Source organism: Solanum stenotomum, chromosome 7 (assembly GCF_019186545.1).
Source record: "Solanum stenotomum isolate F172 chromosome 7, ASM1918654v1, whole genome shotgun sequence".
NCBI lineage: Eukaryota > Viridiplantae > Streptophyta > Magnoliopsida > Solanales > Solanaceae > Solanum > Solanum stenotomum.
Genome location: NC_064288.1, coordinates 51,297,941 through 51,320,467, shown reverse-complemented (window position 1 = coordinate 51,320,467; position 22,527 = coordinate 51,297,941). Strand labels below are relative to the sequence as shown.

At 35.2% G+C, this 22,527-nt stretch overlaps 2 protein-coding genes and 1 pseudogene across 2 annotated transcripts; 1 reads left to right on the top strand and 2 right to left on the bottom strand.

The window, feature by feature from the left end:
* Positions 1-5,171: 5,171 nt before the first annotated feature.
* Positions 5,172-6,284, top strand: LOC125870006 (uncharacterized; annotated as a pseudogene).
* Positions 6,285-7,972: 1,688 nt separating this feature from the next.
* On the bottom strand, positions 7,973-8,514 carry LOC125870005 (uncharacterized). Its single transcript, XM_049550379.1, has 2 exons — positions 8,345-8,514; positions 7,973-8,228 (listed from the first exon to the last, which is right to left on the bottom strand). The coding sequence occupies exons 1-2, from the start codon at positions 8,512-8,514 to the stop codon at positions 7,973-7,975; spliced, it is 426 nt and encodes a 141-aa protein (XP_049406336.1).
* An 8,458-nt stretch (positions 8,515-16,972) lies between these two features.
* Positions 16,973-19,366, bottom strand: LOC125870426 (60S ribosomal protein L4). The gene is made up of 2 exons (XM_049550861.1): positions 18,172-19,366; positions 16,973-17,294 (listed from the first exon to the last, which is right to left on the bottom strand). Exons 1-2 carry the CDS (start codon positions 19,276-19,278, stop codon positions 17,181-17,183), a joined length of 1,221 nt encoding a protein of 406 aa, XP_049406818.1. The 5' UTR covers positions 19,279-19,366; the 3' UTR covers positions 16,973-17,180.
* Positions 19,367-22,527: the final 3,161 nt, after the last annotated feature.

The following is a 22,527-nucleotide window of genomic DNA, read 5'->3' as shown; positions in this document are numbered from 1 at the left end:
AGAGGAGATAAATTTAGTTAAATAATTTTCATATTAATAATAAAAAAAAAATCATAAGAAAATTATGTGTTTATAAGGTACGAATGAAATATGTACATATGTTATTTTTCTCAAATGATTATACTGAATATATTGTTAACGTCCAATATATCTTCATAATGTCATTCTACTTGGAGAAAACATGTTTAAGAAGTCATTAATCACATCAAGTCATTAATTAATTCTTAATTAGTGTAAAACGATTATGTTTGCTTTTAAGGCTTATTAATTTAAATAATACTGTACTAAACAAGAATGAACTTTCTTGTAAGAAAAAAATAATCAATTGCCGTATGAGATTGTCATCTAATAATTGTTTTTTTCTTTAAATTGACTAATTCATGGAATAATTATGATGAGGTTTATTCCTCTAAACCTAGTTAAGGTTGTTTGCATAGTCTATAAATTAAAAAAGGTATACATATTTTTAAAGGATTTTTTAAGTATAATTAATGCACCCGATTAATAAATATTAACGTTGTATAAAACTCATTTAAATTGAAAATGCTCGCAATTTGAATTTGATAATGGAGGGATCCATCCGTCCCATAATATTTCTTATTATAGAGTATAAGACAAGTTTTTTTAAAATTAAAAAAGATAGGTTTTTAAGGATTTTTTTTGTAAAATTTTAGTATTTGTAACGCACTGACGTGGCTAATACAAATTCACATCATATAGAACTATTTAAGTTGAAAATATTTGAGGTACAATTTGAACTCGAGACTTATAATTAAAAGTAGAGGTACTCCATTCCCATCACATCCATTCGGCTATATATGCATCTTCCAAATTAGGTAAGTAGCCATGGAATATCATATGATGAGTTTTAAGACAACGTTTTTTAAAAGAATAATATTTTAAAAAGTAGATTTTTAAAGGAATTTTTTGGTAGTATATGTAATACATTGACTCGATTAATTCAAATTTACATCGAATACGACTTATTTAAGTGGGAAATGTTCAAAGTTTGAACTCTAGATATCTGATTAAAAGTAGAGAGAGTCCATCATCGATCTATCTATCCACACTAAAATCCTATCGTGATTAAGATATTTCATTTAGACGAGTATGTAGACAATAAAATTCGCGTTGAGAAAACAATAAACAAGAACGGAAAATTATAGCAACAATCGTATTTATTATTTCAAAGTGCGAGTGTTACAATCTCTATGATTCCTCTGAATTCGCCTTTTCAAATATGATTCAAGGGCTTTAAAGCTTGATCTTGAATCTTTGATGAATTTGAACTTTGAACTTTATCTTGATCTTGACTTTTGCTTGAATTCAAGGACTTCGAGCATGTTCTTGAACCTGATAGTCTTGATGCTTGAATTCTTAAACTTGTAGCTTTATAGAGAATTTTATGGCGTTTGTACCACGGATTTTCTCTAGCTTCTTGTTTTGAATTTTCTCTCTTCTTTTTGAATTATGAAGACCCCTATTTATAGTTTTAAAATAGGGGAGTTGTGATTGGAATAGGATTTCCTTCGGCCAATCAAATTTAAGTGACATGGCATATGGGCTTTATGGAGCGGGCTTTAATTAAATTCATATTTTGAATTTAAATAATTAACTCAATTATATCAATCCATAATATTTATTTGGACTAATATATTAATGAATTTAATATAATCCGAATCATTTTATAAATTTATATTTAATAAATTTTAAATGATTACAAATGCCCCCTGCTTCAAGTCTTGTCGAGATATTTCATCTTCCAAAAGACTAGACTTGAAGTATTAATTAAATAATAATTTATTTGAGATGCCCCTGCAATGTTTAATTTGTTGTATGTCTCCAATTACATGTAATTGGAGTGGGCACGTAAGTCTACCACTTTCAAACATATATTTGACCAATTTAAATCATGATAATTGATAGGAGGCAAATAAATGCTTGTTAAAAAGCAATAGGAAAATCAACTTGACTAGGACAGTATTTCCGTCAATTACTTTAGCATAGCCAAAAAGGAATTGCTATTAGTCTAGGAGAGGGATTTTATGATGCCATTTAAGTTCAAAATGTAGTTGAACTAGGAATTGTAGTCCCACTCAATTTTAAATTCATGTCCTTTTCTATTGTCCTAGTCAAAAAAGAATTGTAATTGAACTAGGAGAAGGATTTTATCCCCCACCACATGACATCTATAAATAGACCCATTGTATCCACAATTTTGTCTTCAATTACAGATTGTGAGCCACGACCCTATGACAAAAGGGGCATAATTCAAGGTAGTCTTCCTCCCTTTTTCGGATTTTCGTCACTTTTTTACATCTTGACACGTCTGTCGTAGAAAATTCATATCTCATTGTATAAAAATCGAAATCATGAACGGTTTGATTTTCCAGAAACTAGACTTCTTGATCTCTAACATATCCAAAATTCAGAATTTAATACCTTCGGAATCTTTTTAGATGATATTTTGAAGTTAGCTCTAGATTTTGTCATGCTAAAAGTTTCAGAGTTGTGCACCTTTACTAAAACTCTGATGTCTTGATGTAGGAACGACGAAATCACAAGCAGCTTGATTATTTCGAATCTAGACACAAAGGTCTACAACATATCCAAAATTCAAGATTTAATACCTTCAGAATCTTTCTATATGATTTTTTTTGAAGTTAACTTTAATTTATGTCATGCTAAAAAATTTAGATTTGTGTGGCTTTACTAGAATACTGTGTTTAACGTCCCCGTCTTGAAATAAAAATACTACTCTCAAGGCGTTACAAGGTCCTGAATACTTAACCATAAGGTGTGAAGTGATGTGTTTAACGTCTCTGCCTTGAAGATCACCGACTTGGGGCTTTACTAGAATACTGTGTTTAACGTCCCCGCCTTGAAAAAAATACTACTCTCAAGGCGTTACAAGGTCCCGAATACTTAACCAACTTGAGGCTTTACTAGAATACCATGTTTAACGTACCCGCCTTGAAAAAAAATACTACTCTCAAGGCATTACAAGGTCCCGAATACTTAACCAACTTGAGGCTTTACTAGAATACTGTGTTTAACGTCCCCACCTTGAAAAAAAATACTACTCTCAAGGCGTTACAAGGTCCCGAAAACTTAAACAACTTGAGGCTTTACTAGAATACTGTGTTTAACGTCCCCGCCTTGAAAAAAAATACTACTCTCAAGGCGTTACAAGGTCCCGAATACTTAACCGACTTGAGGCTTTACTTAAATACTATGTTTAACGTCCCTGCCTTGAAAAAAAATACTACTCTCAAGGCGTTACAAGGTCCCGAATACTTAACCAACTTGAGGCTTTACTAGAATACTGTTTTTAACGTCCCTGCCTTGAAAAAAAAATACTACTCTCAAGGCGTTACAAGGTCCCGACTACTTAAGCTTAAGGTGTGAAGGGATGTGTTTAATGTCCTCGCCTTGAAGATCACTAATTTGAGGCTTTTTCAAGATCCCTAATGCTTAAATCATTCGCCCCTTCTTAACTACCCCTTTTTTCAAGTTTTATCTTCTTTCGTACATCATCATAAGTAAATGTTAACACTCTTTTTTTTCTTTTTTTATTCGCAGTTTGAACAATGGTTTTCTTCAAGGATTATACTTGCCCATCTTCTCAACTCAAATATCTCATCGTTGGAACAGAGGGTAGTACCGTGGAGACTTAGTTTTTGATCCAGGATTCTTTTGTTGGTCGTTATGTTGATCCATGGCCACAATTGAGGAACACGCTTCATATGAGAAGTTGGACATCCGAATATGATCACAAATCTAATAAATCCTCAAAAGCGTGGTATCTTGAGAAACCAAATCCTCAACGTACAAACATCGCGAGCACTCTTTCAAATTTAGGTCGCCGCATTATTCTAGAGGAACTACGTTGGGGAGAGTACATTGTGCTTGAAGGTGAATATCACTGCATTCCAGGATACTGGGAATGGACAGAAGATGTCTTAAGCAAAAATGGGCAAAGTCTAAACAATGCTTGTATTTCTGATGCTGTATTGGCTTCTCTTTTTACTTATGATCGGAACTCCAATATTGTACAAGCCTTTTATGAGGCTTGGTGCCCTCAAACAAATACATTACTTACATCTATCGGAGAAACATCCATCTCTTTGGGACTTGCATATTCTAGGTGGTTTGCCAATTAGCGGAGTCCCTTACAAAGAAGTGATACCTAACTCCACGGAATTTACAGGTTTGGATGACAAGAGGGAAAGATTTCTTCCTCGAACATGCGAGTGTATGTTTGCTGCCTTTCATCATCTTAAAGAGAAAAATAATGGTAATATGAGGGTCTCTTTTAATGAATGGATACAATTTTGGTGCAAGAAAGATCGTAAATATGAGCTAGCTCCCCCAAGGAAAGAGAAGAAATCTCGATGTCTGTCATCTACTCATAATCCAACAGGTGAGATACCTACTGAGATAAACACATGGTCAAGTACTCAAGAGATGGTATTTTTCTAAGCTTGGAGCGAAACACCAAAAATATGAGACTTATCTGACGGCCTTTTTGTCATGTTGGTTATGTGCCTTTGTATTTCCGTCTGAATAAGGGAATTTCATTCGGCCTGAAACTTTCAAGATAGCAAGCTTAATGGCGAGCGGTAAAAGGGTTAGCCTTGCGGTTCCGGTCTTAGCAAGCATATATTATGGCTTAAATAAAAATTCAAATTCTTCAAAGTTAGACCATATAAGAGTCTGTTTTCCCATCCACTATGTTTATGGTTGGCTTGCTTATTATCTCAAGATCGACACACTATCTACTTACTAGTGGACCTTCTCTTCCACGAATGGTGGTATATTCTGGGGAAGGTGCTGCAAAGTACTTTGACAAAGATGAGGCAAGAAAGCGTGTTCATCTAGGGAAAAGCATTGTATGGAATGCAACCATGCTTAGTAGGCCTCACCCAACTTATTATATTGATGATGGAAAAGCACCAGAGTTGGAGCTAGCTTATTTTATGAGCCTGCGTTTTAATTATCTTCCATTGAGGAGGGGAGGTTCCTTTGTCATTAAGCCATATAGTCCACACCGATTTAGTCGCCAATTTGGTTTTCATCAAGATATTCCTGGCTATTTTGAAAATGATATTCGTGCTGAGTCGCTTGATGAAGGCCTTAGAGATTGGCGCATTTGCATATCACGTGCAACTATGTCTAAAGCGACATTTCCTCCTGTGGTAACTTCTGCAAGGAAGCTTTATACTACCCAATATTCATCTTGGTGGGAGAGATCCTATGGAATGGTTCTTGAGGATAATTTGGATGTTATGGTAGAGAAAGCTGGGTCAGAATTTGTTACCCTTTTAGAAGACAAAAGTCAAGATATCGAGAAGACACTTTCAAAAGTCAAGACACCACTTGCTCCCCAACATCAAAGTAAGAAGCTTAACCCCTCTAAGGTATCTAAGAAAGAAGTAGTTCATATTTCTACTGATAAAGAGAAATGTCCCTAATTTCTCTTCTCTAGTAAACGGGTCCTTCAAGAAACAAGCAAAACTAGCAAGGATCGATGTTGGAAGAGGCAAAGGGTTGAACCATCTGGGGCTGAAGTTGTTGATTTAAGAGTCATAGAAGTTCAGAATGTCGATAGTCCTTCAAGATCAATGACAATTCAGAGTGACAAGGCTTACTTTTTTTTTTTGAATAAAATAACTTTGCTAACCCACTATTTTCATATGTAGGTTAACGTTGCTGGACATCCACTAGGATCGCCCCATGAGATGCCATAAGTTAGCGATGAGTCTACTGCAATATCAAGACCTAAGGCACAATCAATTTCAAATATTGAGCAAGAGCAAAAGACATCATCTACTTCTCGTGGTCAAACTTTAAAAGGGTTGACTCCTAATTCAAATGAGTTTTCCCAAGTTCTTCCAAAAAGTAACGGAGTTATGTCTGTCTTCGAAGGAAAAGGTGTTGTGTTCAACCACAAAAGAAAGTACATCTTGGGTCTTTGGGAAGAGATTTGTGGAAAACTTTCTAGAACTTCTATAGACAACATTTCATCTTACAAAGATGATATTTATGAGATTTTTAAGGAGATGAGTGAGATGAATTTATTAGATCTTTCACCATTGAAGAGATTGGTAGATTCTCTTTTTGATCATGCTACTTTTTATGATCAAGAACACTCTAATTTTGTTGACAAGGCACATGAAGATAAGAAGATGGAGCTAATTTCCAATGCCAAAGAGCGTCTTGAATTGTTCAAAGTAGAAGAGGGTGAGACGGCAAAACTTGTTTCTTCTNAAGGAGATGAGTGAGATGAATTTATTAGATCTTTCACCTTTGAAGAGATTGGTAGATTCTCTTTTTGATCATGCTACTTCTTATGATCAAGAACACTCTAATTTTGTTGACAAGGCACATGAAGATAAGAAGATGGAGTTGATTTCCAATGCCAAAGAGCGTCTTGAATTGTTCAAAGTAGAAGAGGGTGAGACGGCAAAACTTGTTTCTTCTAACAAGAAATCACTAAAGAAGGTTAAGCGGAAGCTAGCAACTGTACAAAAAGAGCGAGAGGGACTTGAAGCTGTTTTAGAAGCTGCTAAGAAGAAGGTTGAAGAGGTTCAAGCCAAGATTTTAGCTACAGAAGATGAGATATCCTCGCATGAAAATATGAGTTTATTAACGCTTGAAGATTCAATTCGTTTGGAACAGAAAAGAGAGTGCTTGGAGGCTAGTCGTCAAGATTTGACTAACTACAAGTTACACTTAGATTAGGCTTTCTCTTCGTGTATCCCTTTTCTTTTTTGTTTTCTTTAGCATTTGATTGATGTTTTAGACAATTTTATAGTAATGAATTTCTTTTTTTTTATATCATGCATTTTTATTGCATAATCCAATTTGAATTTGCTCTTTAATTCTTGATCCCAAGCTTTTAGTAATTCAAAGTCATTCCATATTTCGCATGCCAATAAGAATGAATATAATGCAAGTTCCACATTTTTAAGTTTGCAGATTCAAACTTGCCTTATCAATTTTGTGGAATTTAACTCGTAACAAGTTTTAGGGCCTTAACTTGTAAATTCATAGAATTCGAAGCCATTGACTTGTAACTTGGTTGATTTAAGAGTCTAGCATGCAAATTTGTAGGACTTATCATATTACTTTGTCGGATTTGAAGACTTCAACTTGTATATATAGAGGATTCAAATACTTTAACTTGCATACTTGTCTGAATTTAAACACTTCAAGCCTACTGTCAAAGAAGCTCATATTTCATAAGTGTTTGCCCCCATCTATTGACCATTCAATACTTCGTACAAGTCTACAGTTTGATCAGACAAAAGATAAAACAAAATACTTATCGCTTTGACTGACATGTGACAGATCAAGTGGGAACATATGGTTATTGTGCGTACCTCAATGAAGAGGATCAAGTCACAACATAGTTCTGGGGGATTAAGTGATTTTTTTTATTTTTATTTTTTGTTGTTGTGCCGTACACAGTTTATACTTTTGCGGGCCAGGAGTGACATGCAGTTTAGGCTCGTACCTTAAGGAGCATCATCGTACTTCAAAGGTAGTACCTCTTTAGGAATTTTGCATTAATAGGACCGATCGTTACGCCATCTGCATCAACAAGCTTGTAAGCACCATGTGAATATGCTTTTTGTACAACATACGGTCCATCCCACTTTGACGTAAATTTGCCCCCAGACTTGTGCGAAGTAATAATGGGTCTTCTTACTACGAGAACTTGGTCTCCAACTTGGAAACACCTCAAGCGAACTTTCTTATTAAAAGAATGAGATAGAAGAGCTTGATAACATTCAAGGTTTTGTTGGGCTCCTAGCCTCTTTTCATCAAGTGCTTCTAACTCAGCAAGACGCAGTCAAGCATTTTCTTCTTCAGTGAGCCCTTCTTGAATAACAAGTCTTAAGAAAGGTATTTGACGTTCGAATGGCAGGACTGCTTTAACTCTGAAAGCAAGTGAACATGGTGTTGTTTAAGTTGGTGTGCGATATGTTATCCTATATGCCCACAAAGCTTCTTCCATTCTTTCATGCCAATCTCGTTTAGACTTGGAGACAACTTTCTTCAGGAGGTTGTATAGAGTCTTATTGAATGCTTCAGCAAGACCATTGACGGCAGCATGATACATAGAAGATTTACGCTGCTTGAAGCCAAAGAGATCACAAATTTTGTTTATTAACTTGTTATCAAATGGCTTGCCATTGTCTGTTATTATGTATCGAGGGATGCTAAAGCGATAGATAATATTTACTCAGATAAAATTTGCAACATTCTCTTTCTTGACTTCTTTAAGAGCAACGACTTCAGCCCATTTTGAGAGTAATGTATTGCAGCCAAGATGTACAAATGTCCACTACAAGATTTTGGTAGTGGTCCCACAACATCCAATCCCCAAGCGTCAAATGGCCAAGATGCGATAGTTGGGTGCAATACTTCAAGCGGCTGATGTATGAAATTTGCATGAAATTGACAAGAATCGCACCTCCAAGCATAATCTAAGAAATCCTTCACCATGGTTGGCAAATAACACCCCATCCTCTTTATGTAAAAGTGGAGTTTCGGTCCAGATTGATGTGATCCATATACTCCTGAGTGTGCTTCTTGCAGAGCTTGAATTGCTTCTTGCTCTCCCAAACATCGTAATAGTACACTCTCAAATGATCTTCTATATAATGTGTCCTTGTAGTAAAGGAAGTGAGGTGCACGATGACGAATGACAGTCCTTCTCCTTGGATTTTCTGGAAGTATCCCATAACACATATAGTCAATAATGGGTTGTCTCTATTCTTCTTTACGGCTTCAGAAACGACAACGAGATGCTCAAGCTCATTTTCTATATATTCTTTCTCATGTGGCGGTGGTACTATCCATCTTTGACAAATAGTAACTTCTGTTTGATCAGGAAGGGTTAGCGTTGAAACCATAACAGCTAATGCATCAACTTTCTTATTTTTCGTTCTACGCATATGTTGAAGGGTTGCATCTCTAAGCCATCCTATCAAATTTTGAGCATAGTCATGATAAGGATGAAATTCGGGCTTTTTCACCTCATAACTTCCCAAGAGTTGGTTGATCACCAATTGAGAGTCACCAAAGACTTATAAGTGTAATTGCTTCATGTCGACGGCCATCCCAAGTCCAAGTATCAACGCTTGGTATTCTGCGACATTATTAGAGCAACATTGCTTCAAAGTAAAGGAGAATGGTAGAATCTCCTTCTTGTGAAGTGATGAACACTACGCCAGCGCCAGCTCCGCCACGATGTGCAGCCCCATCAAAGTACATTTTCCAAGCAGGTTGAATTTCAATAGACATCGCATCTTCATCAGGAAGATCATCAATTAATTCCCAATTGTTAGGTATCGAATGGTCTGCCAAGAAATCCGCTAATGTTTGTCCCTTCACAGCTTTCTGAGGGATGTACACAATCTCAAACTGTTGGAATTTGAGGTACCACCTTGTTAGTTGATCACTAAGGACAGGTTTTGACATCACAAACTTGATGGGATTTGCTCTAGAAATGAGGCGGACAACATGCGCTTGAAAATAATGCTTCATCTTTTGAATTGAGAAGACAAGTGCCAAGCATAACTTTTCAATTGGCGAATAGTTCAGCTCATTTGGTGTCATCGTTTTACTTAAGTAATAAAGAGCATTTTCTTTGCCTTCACTATTCTCTTGAGCTAGCAGGGCTCCTTTATACCTTTCTGTGCCGCAATGTAAAGTAACAATGGCTTTCCAGATATAAGGGCTGCCAAAATCGGAGGTTTCGTTAGATACACTTTGATACTTTTAAAGACATCGCTACATGTTTGATTCCAATTAAAAGGAGCACCTTTCTTCATGAGATGACCGAATGGTTGGTATCTTCCCGCTAGATTTGAGATGAATCTCTTCAAGTAGGCTAATTTTTCTTAGAGACTTTTTAACTCATGAATATTTCTAGGCTCAGGCATCTTCAATATTGCATCAACTTTACCTTGATCAATTTCATCTCCTCGATGTCTCACAATAAAGCCAAGGAACTTGCCAAAAGTAACTCCGGAGGCACATTTCTATGGGTTCATCCTTAGTTGATATTTTCGGAGTAACTCAAACACCATTCTTAAGTCTTTCAAATGATCACCCTTCTTTCTCGACTCTACCACTAAGTCATCAACATAGCATTCAATATTTTTATGAAGCAAGTCATCAAATATATTTTGCATAGCCCTTTAATATGTGGCACCAACATTCTTTAAACCAAATAGTATCACTTTATAACAATAAATACCCTTAGGCATGCGAAATGCGGTGAGTTATTCATCCTTTGGAGCCATGCGGATTTGATTATAGCCAAAAGAACCATCCATGAACGACATCGCCTCATAACCAGTGGTGGCATCAATCATTAGCTCCGGAATGGGAAGAGGAAACTCATATTTAGGGCATGCATTATTAAGATCTCTAAAGTCAACACATACTCGAATTTGACCATTCTTCTTCCTTATAGGAACAATACTTGAAATCCATGTAGGATATTTGACCTCACGAATAAAGCCTGCCTTAATGAGTTTGTTAACTTCATTTTCTATCAATGGAACCAAGTCTTGCCTAAAGCGTCTTTGAGCTTGCTTAACAGGACGAGAACCATTTTTGACTGCCAACTGATGGACCGCTACTTTAGGATTCAATCCAAGTATTTCTTTATAACTCTAAGCGAAGACATCCTTATATTTTTTGCGTATATTTATATAAGCGATTTCTTCATCAACTTCTAGAAAGACACTTAAGAAAGTTGGCCTTGGGTCTTCATCAGTGCCAAGGTTAACTTCTTTCAAAGGATCTATTGAGGTCTTTACTCCTTCTTCAAGTTCCGGAAGAGAATCTCTAACATCTTCCTCTTCTAAAGGATCATTGTCATTAACAGATATATGACAACACCAGACAATATTTTCTAACTCTTCACCAATCTTCATTTGAGGCAAAAAATCGTACTCATTTTAGATTGTAATATGATTTGAGGAGCCTACACTTTCTTCATCTTCCTCGCGCTCCTTGGTGTAAACCACAGTGTGAACCTTTGTCTTGAGTTCCTCTTTACATGAAACTACAAGTTCCACTCATCGCCTCATTCTAGAAGGAATCAAACTTTTAAAATCCTTTCGAACCAAATGTGAAGAAGGCGTTGTAACTTTTAAATAACTTCTCAGATTCTTGTTTTTCTTCAATGGATCTAACCTCTCAAACAAAGAAGTTCTTGCAGTCGATTCTCCAAGTCGATCAAAGACGGAAGGCTTTTTGTTGGGAGTAGCGACATCATCTTCAAAAGTTATATGGTTGTTGCTTTCCTTTCTTATGGAAATGCGAATTGGTGGCGGTTGGCTATAACTTAGGCCTTCACGTGCTTGCCTAGTTGTATCTTCTGATACAAGTTTTCCTAACATTAATGGCTCATTAGGGTCTATTTAGCCTTCACAAATAACTTGTAAGCATTGAGATCAAAACCTTATCTTGTGCGTTTTGTAAGGAGCGCCATATCTCGCACTTGATTTTGAGAAATTGATTTTTCTGGCAGCTTTGAAGACAAGTTTATTGCATCAATCTGTTTGATTGGAAGAGTTATCCCTCTCAATACATTTTCTTGAAGGTTAGATGATTGACCTTCTTCTTTCTTCACTTTTGGAACATAACAAAGTATAGAAGTCAGCTTCTTCTTTGAAGATATGATCTTCCCTCCATTAAGAATGGGATAAAGTTCTTTAGTGTCAACGTTTACCTTTTCGACTGTCGCATCGATTATTTTGCTTATGACCTTATCGGACATGATTGGTCTTACATCATTAGATTTGGCCCCTTTAACAACATAACTTTTTAAATAAAATTTCGCATCGGCAAAGTGTGTCTCAACTTCAGTGAAAGGATTATCATCTGCAACTATCTTCCTTTCAATCCCGTCTTCAAGATACTTCAAACATTTATAGTAAGAAGATGAGACAATTATATTCTCATGTACCCAAAGTTTGCCAAGTAATATATTGTATGATGTCTTTGCGTCAATCACATGCATCCATGTGCTTGATCGCAAATCTTCCATGTGGATCTCTAATTTAATAGAGCCTATGGACCTCTACCCCCCTTAATTAAATCCTTGTATCAACAGACGACTTTCACTAAGTTCTCCAGTCATGATGTCGAGTTCCTTCAATGTGTAGATATGCAGAATGTTGACTCTAGATCCTTCATCTATTAAGATTTTATTTATCTTCTTCTCTAGCACGTGACCAGCCATATACAAAGGACGATTGTGTAGTGTTTCACCGAATAGAAGATCATTATCTGTAAATGTGATTTTTGTATCACATGTATGTGCTTCTTCGAAAGAAAGTTCAATATGTGTTTCAGAAGGTGAAAGAGACATCATTGACTAGATTTCCCTTGTTGTCATTTCATCGTCATTAGAAGACACTTTTGGTGAGGATTCACTCGTTGTTCCTTCTTTGTCAGTAGAAGGCACTTTTATTGTTTCTGCTTTATCAACATTGAAACATAATGCCTCGACATTGTCTTGAGTAAACTTTATGTCGAACGAACTTGGTAAGAATTTCTCTAGAGTCACAGGACNCTTGTTGTCTTTTCATCGTCATTAGAAGACACTTTTGGTGAGGATTCACTCGTTGTTCCTTCTTTGTCAGTAGAAGGCACTTTTATTGTTTCTATTTTATCAGCATTGAAACATGATGCCTCGACATTGTTTTGAGTAAACTTTATGTCGAACGAACTTGGTAAGAATTCCTCTAGAGTCACAGGACGTCGGGGTTTTTGGTAGTGATGCACTTCTACCTTTGCCCTCTTTGGGCGATTGATGGATTTATGCTTCTTCAATTTCTTCACCATATTCCCTCTAATTGGTTGCTTGGATGATTCTTTTCATAAGCTTGACTTGTTGCGTCTTCACCTAGTTACAAGAATCTAGCCTTCGTCACCATCTATATCAACTTTCTGCTCCAATGACTCTTCTTCATGCTTTTGAGAGATATATATTTGGACCGAATCGAGTGAGCCAAACGTGATAGAGATCTGGTTAGAACTAGCATTCTCATCATCAAGGACAATTTTCTTTTCGTTAACCAATCGCATCACTCTATCCTTGAAGACAAAACATTTTTCGAGAGGATGGCTCACAAGTCTATTGCTTGGAAAGTCATTCTCAGATTTTGCTTCATGCCCTTATTCGTAGTGATCTTCGCAGGCGACACATTAACATTCATGGATTCTTTATTGTCATTCTAGGCACAAATTTACTCCATCTCTTGGGTTCCTGCTTGTCGCTTCCTTCTCGGACATACGTCATATCTTTTCCAGCAGAGGACATGCTTAACTCCATATCATGAGCGCGAGTAGCTATATCTTCGAAGTATTTTGGTTTTATTCCTTGTAAGATGTAAAGAAGCTCCCAGTGCATTCCTTGAATACACATTTCGATTTTAGAAGCTTCACTAAGCCTATCCTTGCAATTTACGCTCGCGTTCCTCCATCGATTTATGAAATCTATAGCCGTTTCATCCTTCCTTTGGCGAGTATTTGTGAGTTCTAGAATGCTCACCGTACGCCTTGTGCTATAGAAGCGATTGGGAAATTTGTGCTTTAGTTGCTCCCAACTATCAATAGAATTAGGTTCGAAATCTGTGTACCAATCAAAGGCATTTCTTTTTAGAGAGCGGATAAACTATTTGACGAGATGGTCTCCATAGGTTCCAGCATTATTACATGTCACCACGAAGTGTGCAACATGTTGTTTTGGATTTCCTTTACCCTCAAATTGTTGAAATTTGGGAGGTTGATAACCAGCAGACATTTTGAAGTTATCAATTCTCGCAGTGTATGGCTTGGCATACATGTGAGAAGACTTGGTGGAGACTTCATACTTATCTTTGATAGTGGCTTTAATAAACTCTTTCAAGAGATCAAGTGGGATAATTCCTTTAGAAGAAATTGGCATCTCATTAACAAGCGGTGCTTTCTTCGCAGGATCTCCGATCTCTTGAACTTCAACACCTTTTCCAGGCGCATGACTCGCTTCTCCATCTAAAAGTCCTTCCATCCTATCCATAAATTTATCAATTCGAGACTCTTGGTGTTGTACATGCATTGTCAATCCTTCAACCAACTTTGTCAGATTTGCGAATTGTTCATCAAGAGAGGAAGCAACAGTTACGATCGTTTGCATGATCATTGGAGATGTAGGAGAGTAGCATGGATTGTCGCGCAAGTTAATCTTCAGCAGACTCACGTTACGCGATGCATATGGAGATGATTCATTAGTTTAATCATATTTCTCCCTTGTGGTAGAATTCTTAGAACCAGATTGCTCAAGTAGAGTCAATGTCTCATTGATCTTTTCAGCAATACTGCTTCCTCCTTCCAAAGCATTTGTGGAGGAACTTGCTCTTTTTAGAGTTGAAGACCCAAAAACAGGAGATGATGCAGACGACACTTGCAGTGTTTGTTGTCCTAGCGTAGCAGCTTTGTTTCTCGTAACAACTCCGAAACTTCCAAAGGTAACATCAAGAATGTCTTCAACTTCAGTAGAGAACTTGGAGCTAGTGTCCTTAGAGGCAGTTGATCGAGAGTTGTTCTTCATGGAAGTTATATCGATGTTGTTTGATACTTGAAAAGTTGAGATGAGAGGTAGAGATTGTTCCACTGGGCGTGCCAGAATTTGTAGACAATAAAATTCGCGTTGAGAAAACAATAATCAAGAACGGAAAATTATAGCAACAATCGTATTTATTATTTCAAAGTGCGAGTGTTACAATCTCTATGATTCCTCTGAATTCGCCTTTTCAAATATGATTCAAGGGCTTTAAAGTTTGATCTTGAATCTTTGATGAATTTGAACTTTGAACTTTATCTTGATCTTGGCTTTTGCTTGAATTCAAGGGCTTTGAGCTTGTTCTTGAACCTGATAGTCTTGATCTTGATCGTTCTTGAACTTAAATGCTTGAATTCTTAAACTTGTAGCTTTATAGAGAATTTTATGGCGTTTGTACCACGGGTTTTCTCTAGCTTCTTGTTTTGAATTTTCTCTCTTCTTTCTGAATTATGAAGACCCCTGTTTATAGTTTTAAAATAGGGGAGTTGTGATTGGAATAGGATTTCCTTCGGCCAATCAAATTTAAGTGACATGGCATATGGGCTTTATGGAGCGGGCTTTAATTAAATTCATTTTTTGAATTTAAATAATTAGCTCAATTATATCAATCCATAATATTTATTTGGACTAATATATTAATGAATTTAATATAATCCGAATCATTTTATAAATTTATATTTAATAAATTTTAAATGATTACAGAGTAAATCTATCATTGGCTAGAAAAAAAATAATTTTCTTTTTTTTGTTATTACGTATTTTTTAGACGAGTAAATCTATCAAAGGCATTGAAAACATCGTTTTTTTATATTACCGCACAAGCTTGGACTGGACCTACCTCCCCCTAAGAAAATATGAACCAAAAATTAAAACAAAAAGGTTTCCTCAAATTGCTTGTGGCTACAAATGTAGAATATAATATTTGGGCACACAATGGAATATTTCAATTTATTAATTTTTAATTTAAATTAATAAGAAGTGATGATGTATTGAATATATTTGCCCTCATCAAATAAAGTTGTACTATTCACCTTGAAATTTACTATTGTCTGATTCGAATATAAATTCATAATTGTGTTTCTTCATCATTTCATTTCTCATCTTTGACATGAAAAGAGATGAAAAAGAAACTAGACAAGCATAAGTAAAGTTGACAACTCAATATTAGAATACAAACTTATTTCCCTAGTGAATAAGAATAATAAAACATCTTGTAATCTCATAAGTGGAGTTCGAGGAGGATAGAATACACACATATCTTATCTTATCTCTATAAGGTAGAAGATTGTTTTCGATATACCCTCTGCAAGGGAAAATCCTTTGCAACTTTCTAAAAGAACAATAAAGATATTTTAGAAATTATGTAAATAAAGTTTTATTGTTGTTACAAACATTAAATGAGAGTTTGATATTTTGTTTGTAACATTGTAAAATATAATAGTAAGAAATGTCAATTAAAAAGAGCAATTTTGAAGCCTGCTCTCTATTTCCACCGTTGATGCAATAGAAGCCCTTAATGCAATATCGAGTGGTGCTTTGTACTTGACTATGGTTCCAAGAGTACTTACGTAAACAAAGAGAAACTAGAGTTTCTAAGCTTATGGAAAACAACCTCGGCTACTACCTAAACACTTTTTCAACCTCTATACTTGTACTCATGAAGCCGACTTCATACATTCTTTTACATATAGAAATAGTCATGTCAATCTTCTCGTTTATATCCATCCAACTACCAATTCCTTGGTCATGATTCCGATTTCTACGAGTCACAAATAACGACATGAACTTGTATGTACAGTCAAATTACATTTCGAAGAATCAATCACATATGTTAAGAACACAACGAATTAGAAGGTGGGCCTATAAGCAGTCATCCTTTGAAGAAAACGAAATAGCTACTGGGCTCGCTCCATGGTTTTGATATTAGGGCCAAGCCTAATTAGGCCCTTTTGGACTCCAACACAATTGATCATTCTATGTTTCTTTGAGCACTATAAATACCCATCAATATTATTATTATTACACTCCCTACTCCTCTCTTCTTCATTCTACCATCTAGTCATTTTATTTAAAAAGACGAAAAATACACCTAAATTATTTAATTCCAACTAAGAAGTGAGGATAACTTTAAGTGAACAAAGACAATTTAGATTCACAACTAATGGTATAGTCACAATAATATTATACCACATCAATGAAATTATATCTAGGTGTGTGAACGTTTGTGGTATTGGAATTTTTCAGTTCAAAAACCAATGGGATGTGTCTCTATTTAAGGTCAATCTGCAATGCAGCTGAAGAAAGATAAAATCCCACATGCAATATTAGAAAACAAACTACTCCATAAAAATCCTTAATTCCATACCATGTAGAGTAATACTCCAGCTAAAATGAAAACTCAAAATGTAGGTAAGGAAAAGCCAGGCAACGCGCCCATAGTTTTCCTCCCACTCAATATCTTTCATGTCTTGGGCCAGCAAAGTAGAACAAAACAACAGACTAAACAAAAAACTTTCTAACATGAGTTCATAAAAGTAAAGTCCCATTACTGAGAAACTCCGAGCCACTTTGTGAAGTTGTCGAACTCTGCATAATCAGAATCTGAGATCATGGTCTTGTACCACGAATGACTTGCACCCCTGATAGCTGATGCCTCCTCCTGCAACAACCAAAAATGGAATCAGGAAAACAGCGGAAGTTGTAGAGCATGATACAGCCCAGAAATTTTATGCACAGTTTCACTAATGTTCTTTATAGAGGACACAAAATGGGAGACACCTATAAGATGTTATTTAGTACAAAGAGAACACTACCATTTCTAATCTCCCAAGCATCAAATAAACTTTTCAACACTCAACCAAATTCACATAATTGCCAAACACAGTTCAAACAGCTTTGATTGAAGCTTCTAATGCATGTAACACTTGTTCTTAGCTAAAAGAACGAAAAGGAAAACTACCCTATACTTGTATCACTACAATAGTAATAAGCATCCAGAACACGCAGAACACGACTGAACCAATCAGGACACTTGTATCACTACAATAGTAATAAGCATCTTCTTAGCACGTTCAAGTGACATACTAAACGGAGCATAACATGACCACACCAAACCCTACCACTACAATAGTAATAAGCATCTTCTCAGTACATTTGAGCGACATACTGTAAGGAGCAGAATACAACTGAACCAAATGAAATATCATAAACTAATCAAATTAATAATTAAGGTTTGTCATGTACAAAAAAAGTGGTTCTATTCACAAGGGATAAATAGCACAAAAGCCAAATCATTATTAATCAAAACAAAACCAAGATTAGTTATTAATCATACCATTATTTAGTACTCCTACATTATCTACTTCAATACTAAACACAACTCTATGTGCAAATATTTGATTTTTCTTTCTTTAATCATTCGCTTCTACCTAGTTTAACATGATTCAATAAACAAATAGTTGCAATTACTTGTTTAACTATGTATGCATTAGATTATCGCAAATTATAAGATTAAACAAAACTTCTAAAGATGATACCTTTGTAATTTGATGTCTCTTCTTGTCGAGCTTCTCCTTCTTGGCCTTGACACGCTGTGCCTCGGCCAAAAGGGACATCCTCCTGGCAGTCTTTGCATAAGGATTGAGCTTCAGCAATACGTTCAGGTTCTTCAATGGATTCTTCTTCAAAGTTGCCCTCTTGCTAACATCCTTCTTGATTGGTCTAACAACAGACTGCACCTCATCAGAATTGATAATCCTGGCAAGATCAGCATTCACCATCTTTGGCCTTGGCAACAAATATCCCTTCTTCTTCAGTGATGGCTTATCGAATGTACCATAAATGCCATCCAATTTCTCATAAGCACATTTGGTCCAGATAATAAACCTACCAAGGTGACCACCTGGAGCAAGCTTGAGCAGATTCAAACGATCAACATGGCAGATTTCAACACCAGGAATGTTCCTGAATGCCTTCACGAGCTTAGCTCCTTCAGTTCCATACACAATCAATGGACCTTTTCGGGAAATGTAACGACGGTTACGCATTTTTCCCTTTCCTTGGCGAATAGCATGGCTGTCCTTAGCCTTCTCAGCATCTGGGTAAGCACCAATTTGCTTCAAAGCTTTTATAGCATTACTAGTCTTCTCAATACCCTCAATTGAATCGGAAATAACGAGAGGTAGCTCAGGGACCGATTCAATACGGTGACCACGAGCGAGAACCAATGAAGGAACAGAAGATGCAGCAATAGCTGAAGCAACAGCATACCTCTTTTGGTTAACAGGGATCTTCCTATGCCATCGGCGCCAGATCTGCGTTGGAGCGAACATCCGTCCACCACGACACATGTTACCGAAAGCTCCCTGTCCGGCACGGTGAGTACCACCACCGGGAACACGAGGGATACGTGACACAGCACGTCCGGTACCCCATGACTCAGCAGATGTCTGGTGACCGGCTTTCCTCGACACTGCATACGGTTGTCGGGCGTTTTTGGAAATGTTGGAGTGGACGTAGGTGACCACATCAGGACGGATCGGAGCCTTCATGACGGCGGGGAGGGGAACGGCGGCGCTGTCAGTGGCCATATCATTTTCCAGGCTTTGCACGGTGGTGGTAGGGATGGCGGCAGCGGTGGCCATTGCAGGGGGGGGGGGGGGGGGGCGGGGGGGGGGGGGGGGGGGACTGCTAGGGTTTTTCGGTAGAAGTGTAGAGTGAAACCTTAAAGAGAAAATTAGGGTTTCGACCTGAAATGTGAATATATAGCATTTAGAGAAGAAGAGATATAGGAAATGGGCCAAGCCTGAATGAGATGTTGGGCTCAAGCCCATGACTCTTGTAGTGAACATGGACACCCGACCCAATTCAATCGATCGATATTCTCAAAAATGTTACTCCCTCCGTTTCACAAAGAATGACCCAGTTTAAAAAATAATGACCTCTTTCTTTTTTTGGTAACATTTTACTTTCTGCTTTCCACGTGGCATGTTTAAGACCACAAGATTAAGGACAATTTTGTACATTTGACATAACTTTAATTTAGAACCACAAGATTCAAAAGTCTTTTTTATTTACTTAAACTCCGTGCCAAGTCAAACCAGGTTATTCTTTGTGAAATGGAGGGGAGTATTTTTTAGAGGAAATTACGCAAGTAAACAAACTATACTAATTAATTAGTTAACATAACTACAATTTAGCTAATATACAATTTGCCACTAACATTTAGAGTCAATTACATGGGTTGCGGTTCGAGTTTGTACAATTCGTCACTAACAATTCTTTGTTTGATTTGTATTTGTTATTTGACAGTGATTTCCTTCGATTTTTCAGTTTGATCATCTGATACTTTCAATCTTTTTTGTATAACTTTTTAAAGTTTGTATAATCATGTAGTTTTCGAAATTTGTATTACTTTTGTATAATGTAATTTGTATAAAATAATTTGTAAAACTGTTTAAGGTTTAGATATTTGAATTTGTATAAATTTGTTATTTTGAGTTTTACCATATTTGTATCAAATACGAATGAAAATAACTCAATTATAGAAATACACGTGAAGTATATAAACGTACCCACGAATTATACAGGCGAGGTGCGAACTATTCAAGCGAGTAAGCTATAGCTACAGCCCGTCAATATGCAAACCATAGTTAAGGAGTTTAATAAAGTTTATTATAATGGCTATTTGTGAAATTATATATATATATATATATATATCGTTTGATGTATGATGCCAGTTTGAAATCCAAATTAATTTGAATTGACATGGCATGTTTGTCTAGACTTTCTCATTCTTAGAATATTTTGATTTTTTCATGTGTGTGCAAACTTGTCGATAGTTTCTGCGATCACTCTAAATAATTTATTTAAATGATTTATATTTGTAGCTATTTTGGGGGAATACATGTAATCCCCAACTCGGAGGTGAAAATCTCTCTTGATTTATCTCTGCTATTGGTTTTTTATATAGCTGGATCAGACCTCCACTTTTCCTCTTTTACTTTGTATACAAAGTATTGAATAGAATTTTAATAAGAAAAATTCTTAATTATTTGATCAAGAAACAATACATTCGAACATTACTTATGATAAACTCTTTTATTTCATGTACATGTGGTTTCTATTTGTTGTAAAATTAATTTTGAATTCTTATTTTGTTTCATCTTTGGTTAGACAAAAAAAATTGTCTATACTATACTTAACTTTCTATTTTGTTAATTTAAGGTAGGAAAGTAATTTCATACCCTATCTCCTTGTATATTTTTCCACAAAAATATGGCAAAATTAGAGGACAACAAGATTTTTAAAAATGGAATTTGCATAAATTAATATTGAATCATGTTTGATAACACTAATTAGAGCTTAAGACTTGATGATTTGTTATTCAAAAGAAAAAAGAAAAATATGACATACAAATGATCAAGTGATATATTGTGTATGCTTACGTATCTTATCCATATCTAATGTATATCATATGTAGTGATGTTATACATATTATATATTTGACATATATAACTATACAAGCGATAAATATATAATATATGAGAATATAATGTTCTTCAACTTTGAATCTCAAGATCATTTCAAATTTAAGATGGAAGTTCTTGAGATGTTCCTAAGCTCTTGGGACAACACATAGCATAGAAAATAATTATAAATTTCACAAACTCTAATTTAATTTTGAAGTTTTAAAAGCTTTATCAATGACAATTTTTTTTACTTAACCTATTTAACTTGTACTCCTTCTGTCCAACAATATTTATCCACTATTGATTTTGCACACTTCTTAAAAAATTATAAATAGAAATGTAATTTTACTGTATCACTCTTTGAATGTAATCAATACAATGTCTTGAAAAATGTAATAGGAAAATGACTATAATCAATGGCCATGGTAAATTAAGAACTGAATGTAAATTATCCATTGATTTCATAAAGTGGACAAGTATTGTTGGACGTCCTAAAACAATATAGTGAAAAAAATTATTGTTGGACGGAGGGAGTAATACCTTATGATTCTCTGCCAGAAATTGAAACAATATATTACATTTAACAATATATATATATATATAGTACTATAACTTACATAAATCTCATAGTGTAAGACCTAAATTACATTATATCTCTACTTTTTTCTATTTTACAAAAATCCCTTCAAATATCAGTTATCCGGATACATAAGTTTCATCCGTATACATTAATTGTGATACATTATACAACTAGTTTGTTGAGATTAAAAAAAAAATTAAATATAAAATTAAATGTCAGTTCCCCAAATTATGCAAATCGAATTAATGTTAATCTCTCCCAAATAACAACTCCAAACAATCAAATTTTTCTTCTCAAATTCTATCCCAAATCATAACAGATTCAACAAAAAAAATCAACAATTTTATATAGTTATGTATCATATACAAAAAAAAAAAAACTATGAATATGATATTACACAAATATTTAATTTATTATTTTTATAAGCGAAATAATACCTTTTTCAAATGAAAATAATAATAATAATTAAGGGTCTAATTACTTCTAACTTTATAAATTTTCAAAATGTTTTTGTTTCTTTTTGTCCAATTTTTTTTTTTTTTTTTTACCCGTATGAGCTCTTCATCTTTGCTCCTTGGTAATTTAAACCCACAATCTTTAAGATCGGAAGTGAAGGTACATACCATCCGAGCAATTCTCATTCATCTTTTGTTTATAAATCATAGTTTTATTATCTATCTTTTTTTACCAATCAAAGAAAATACTCCTTTTGTCTCAATTTATGTAACACTTTTCATTTTTCGAGAGTCAAATAATTTAAGTTTGATCGGAAATTTGTGCGTGAAATCTCTAATTTTTTTGAAATGAAATTCATATATTTGTAAATTATAAAAAAATATTAT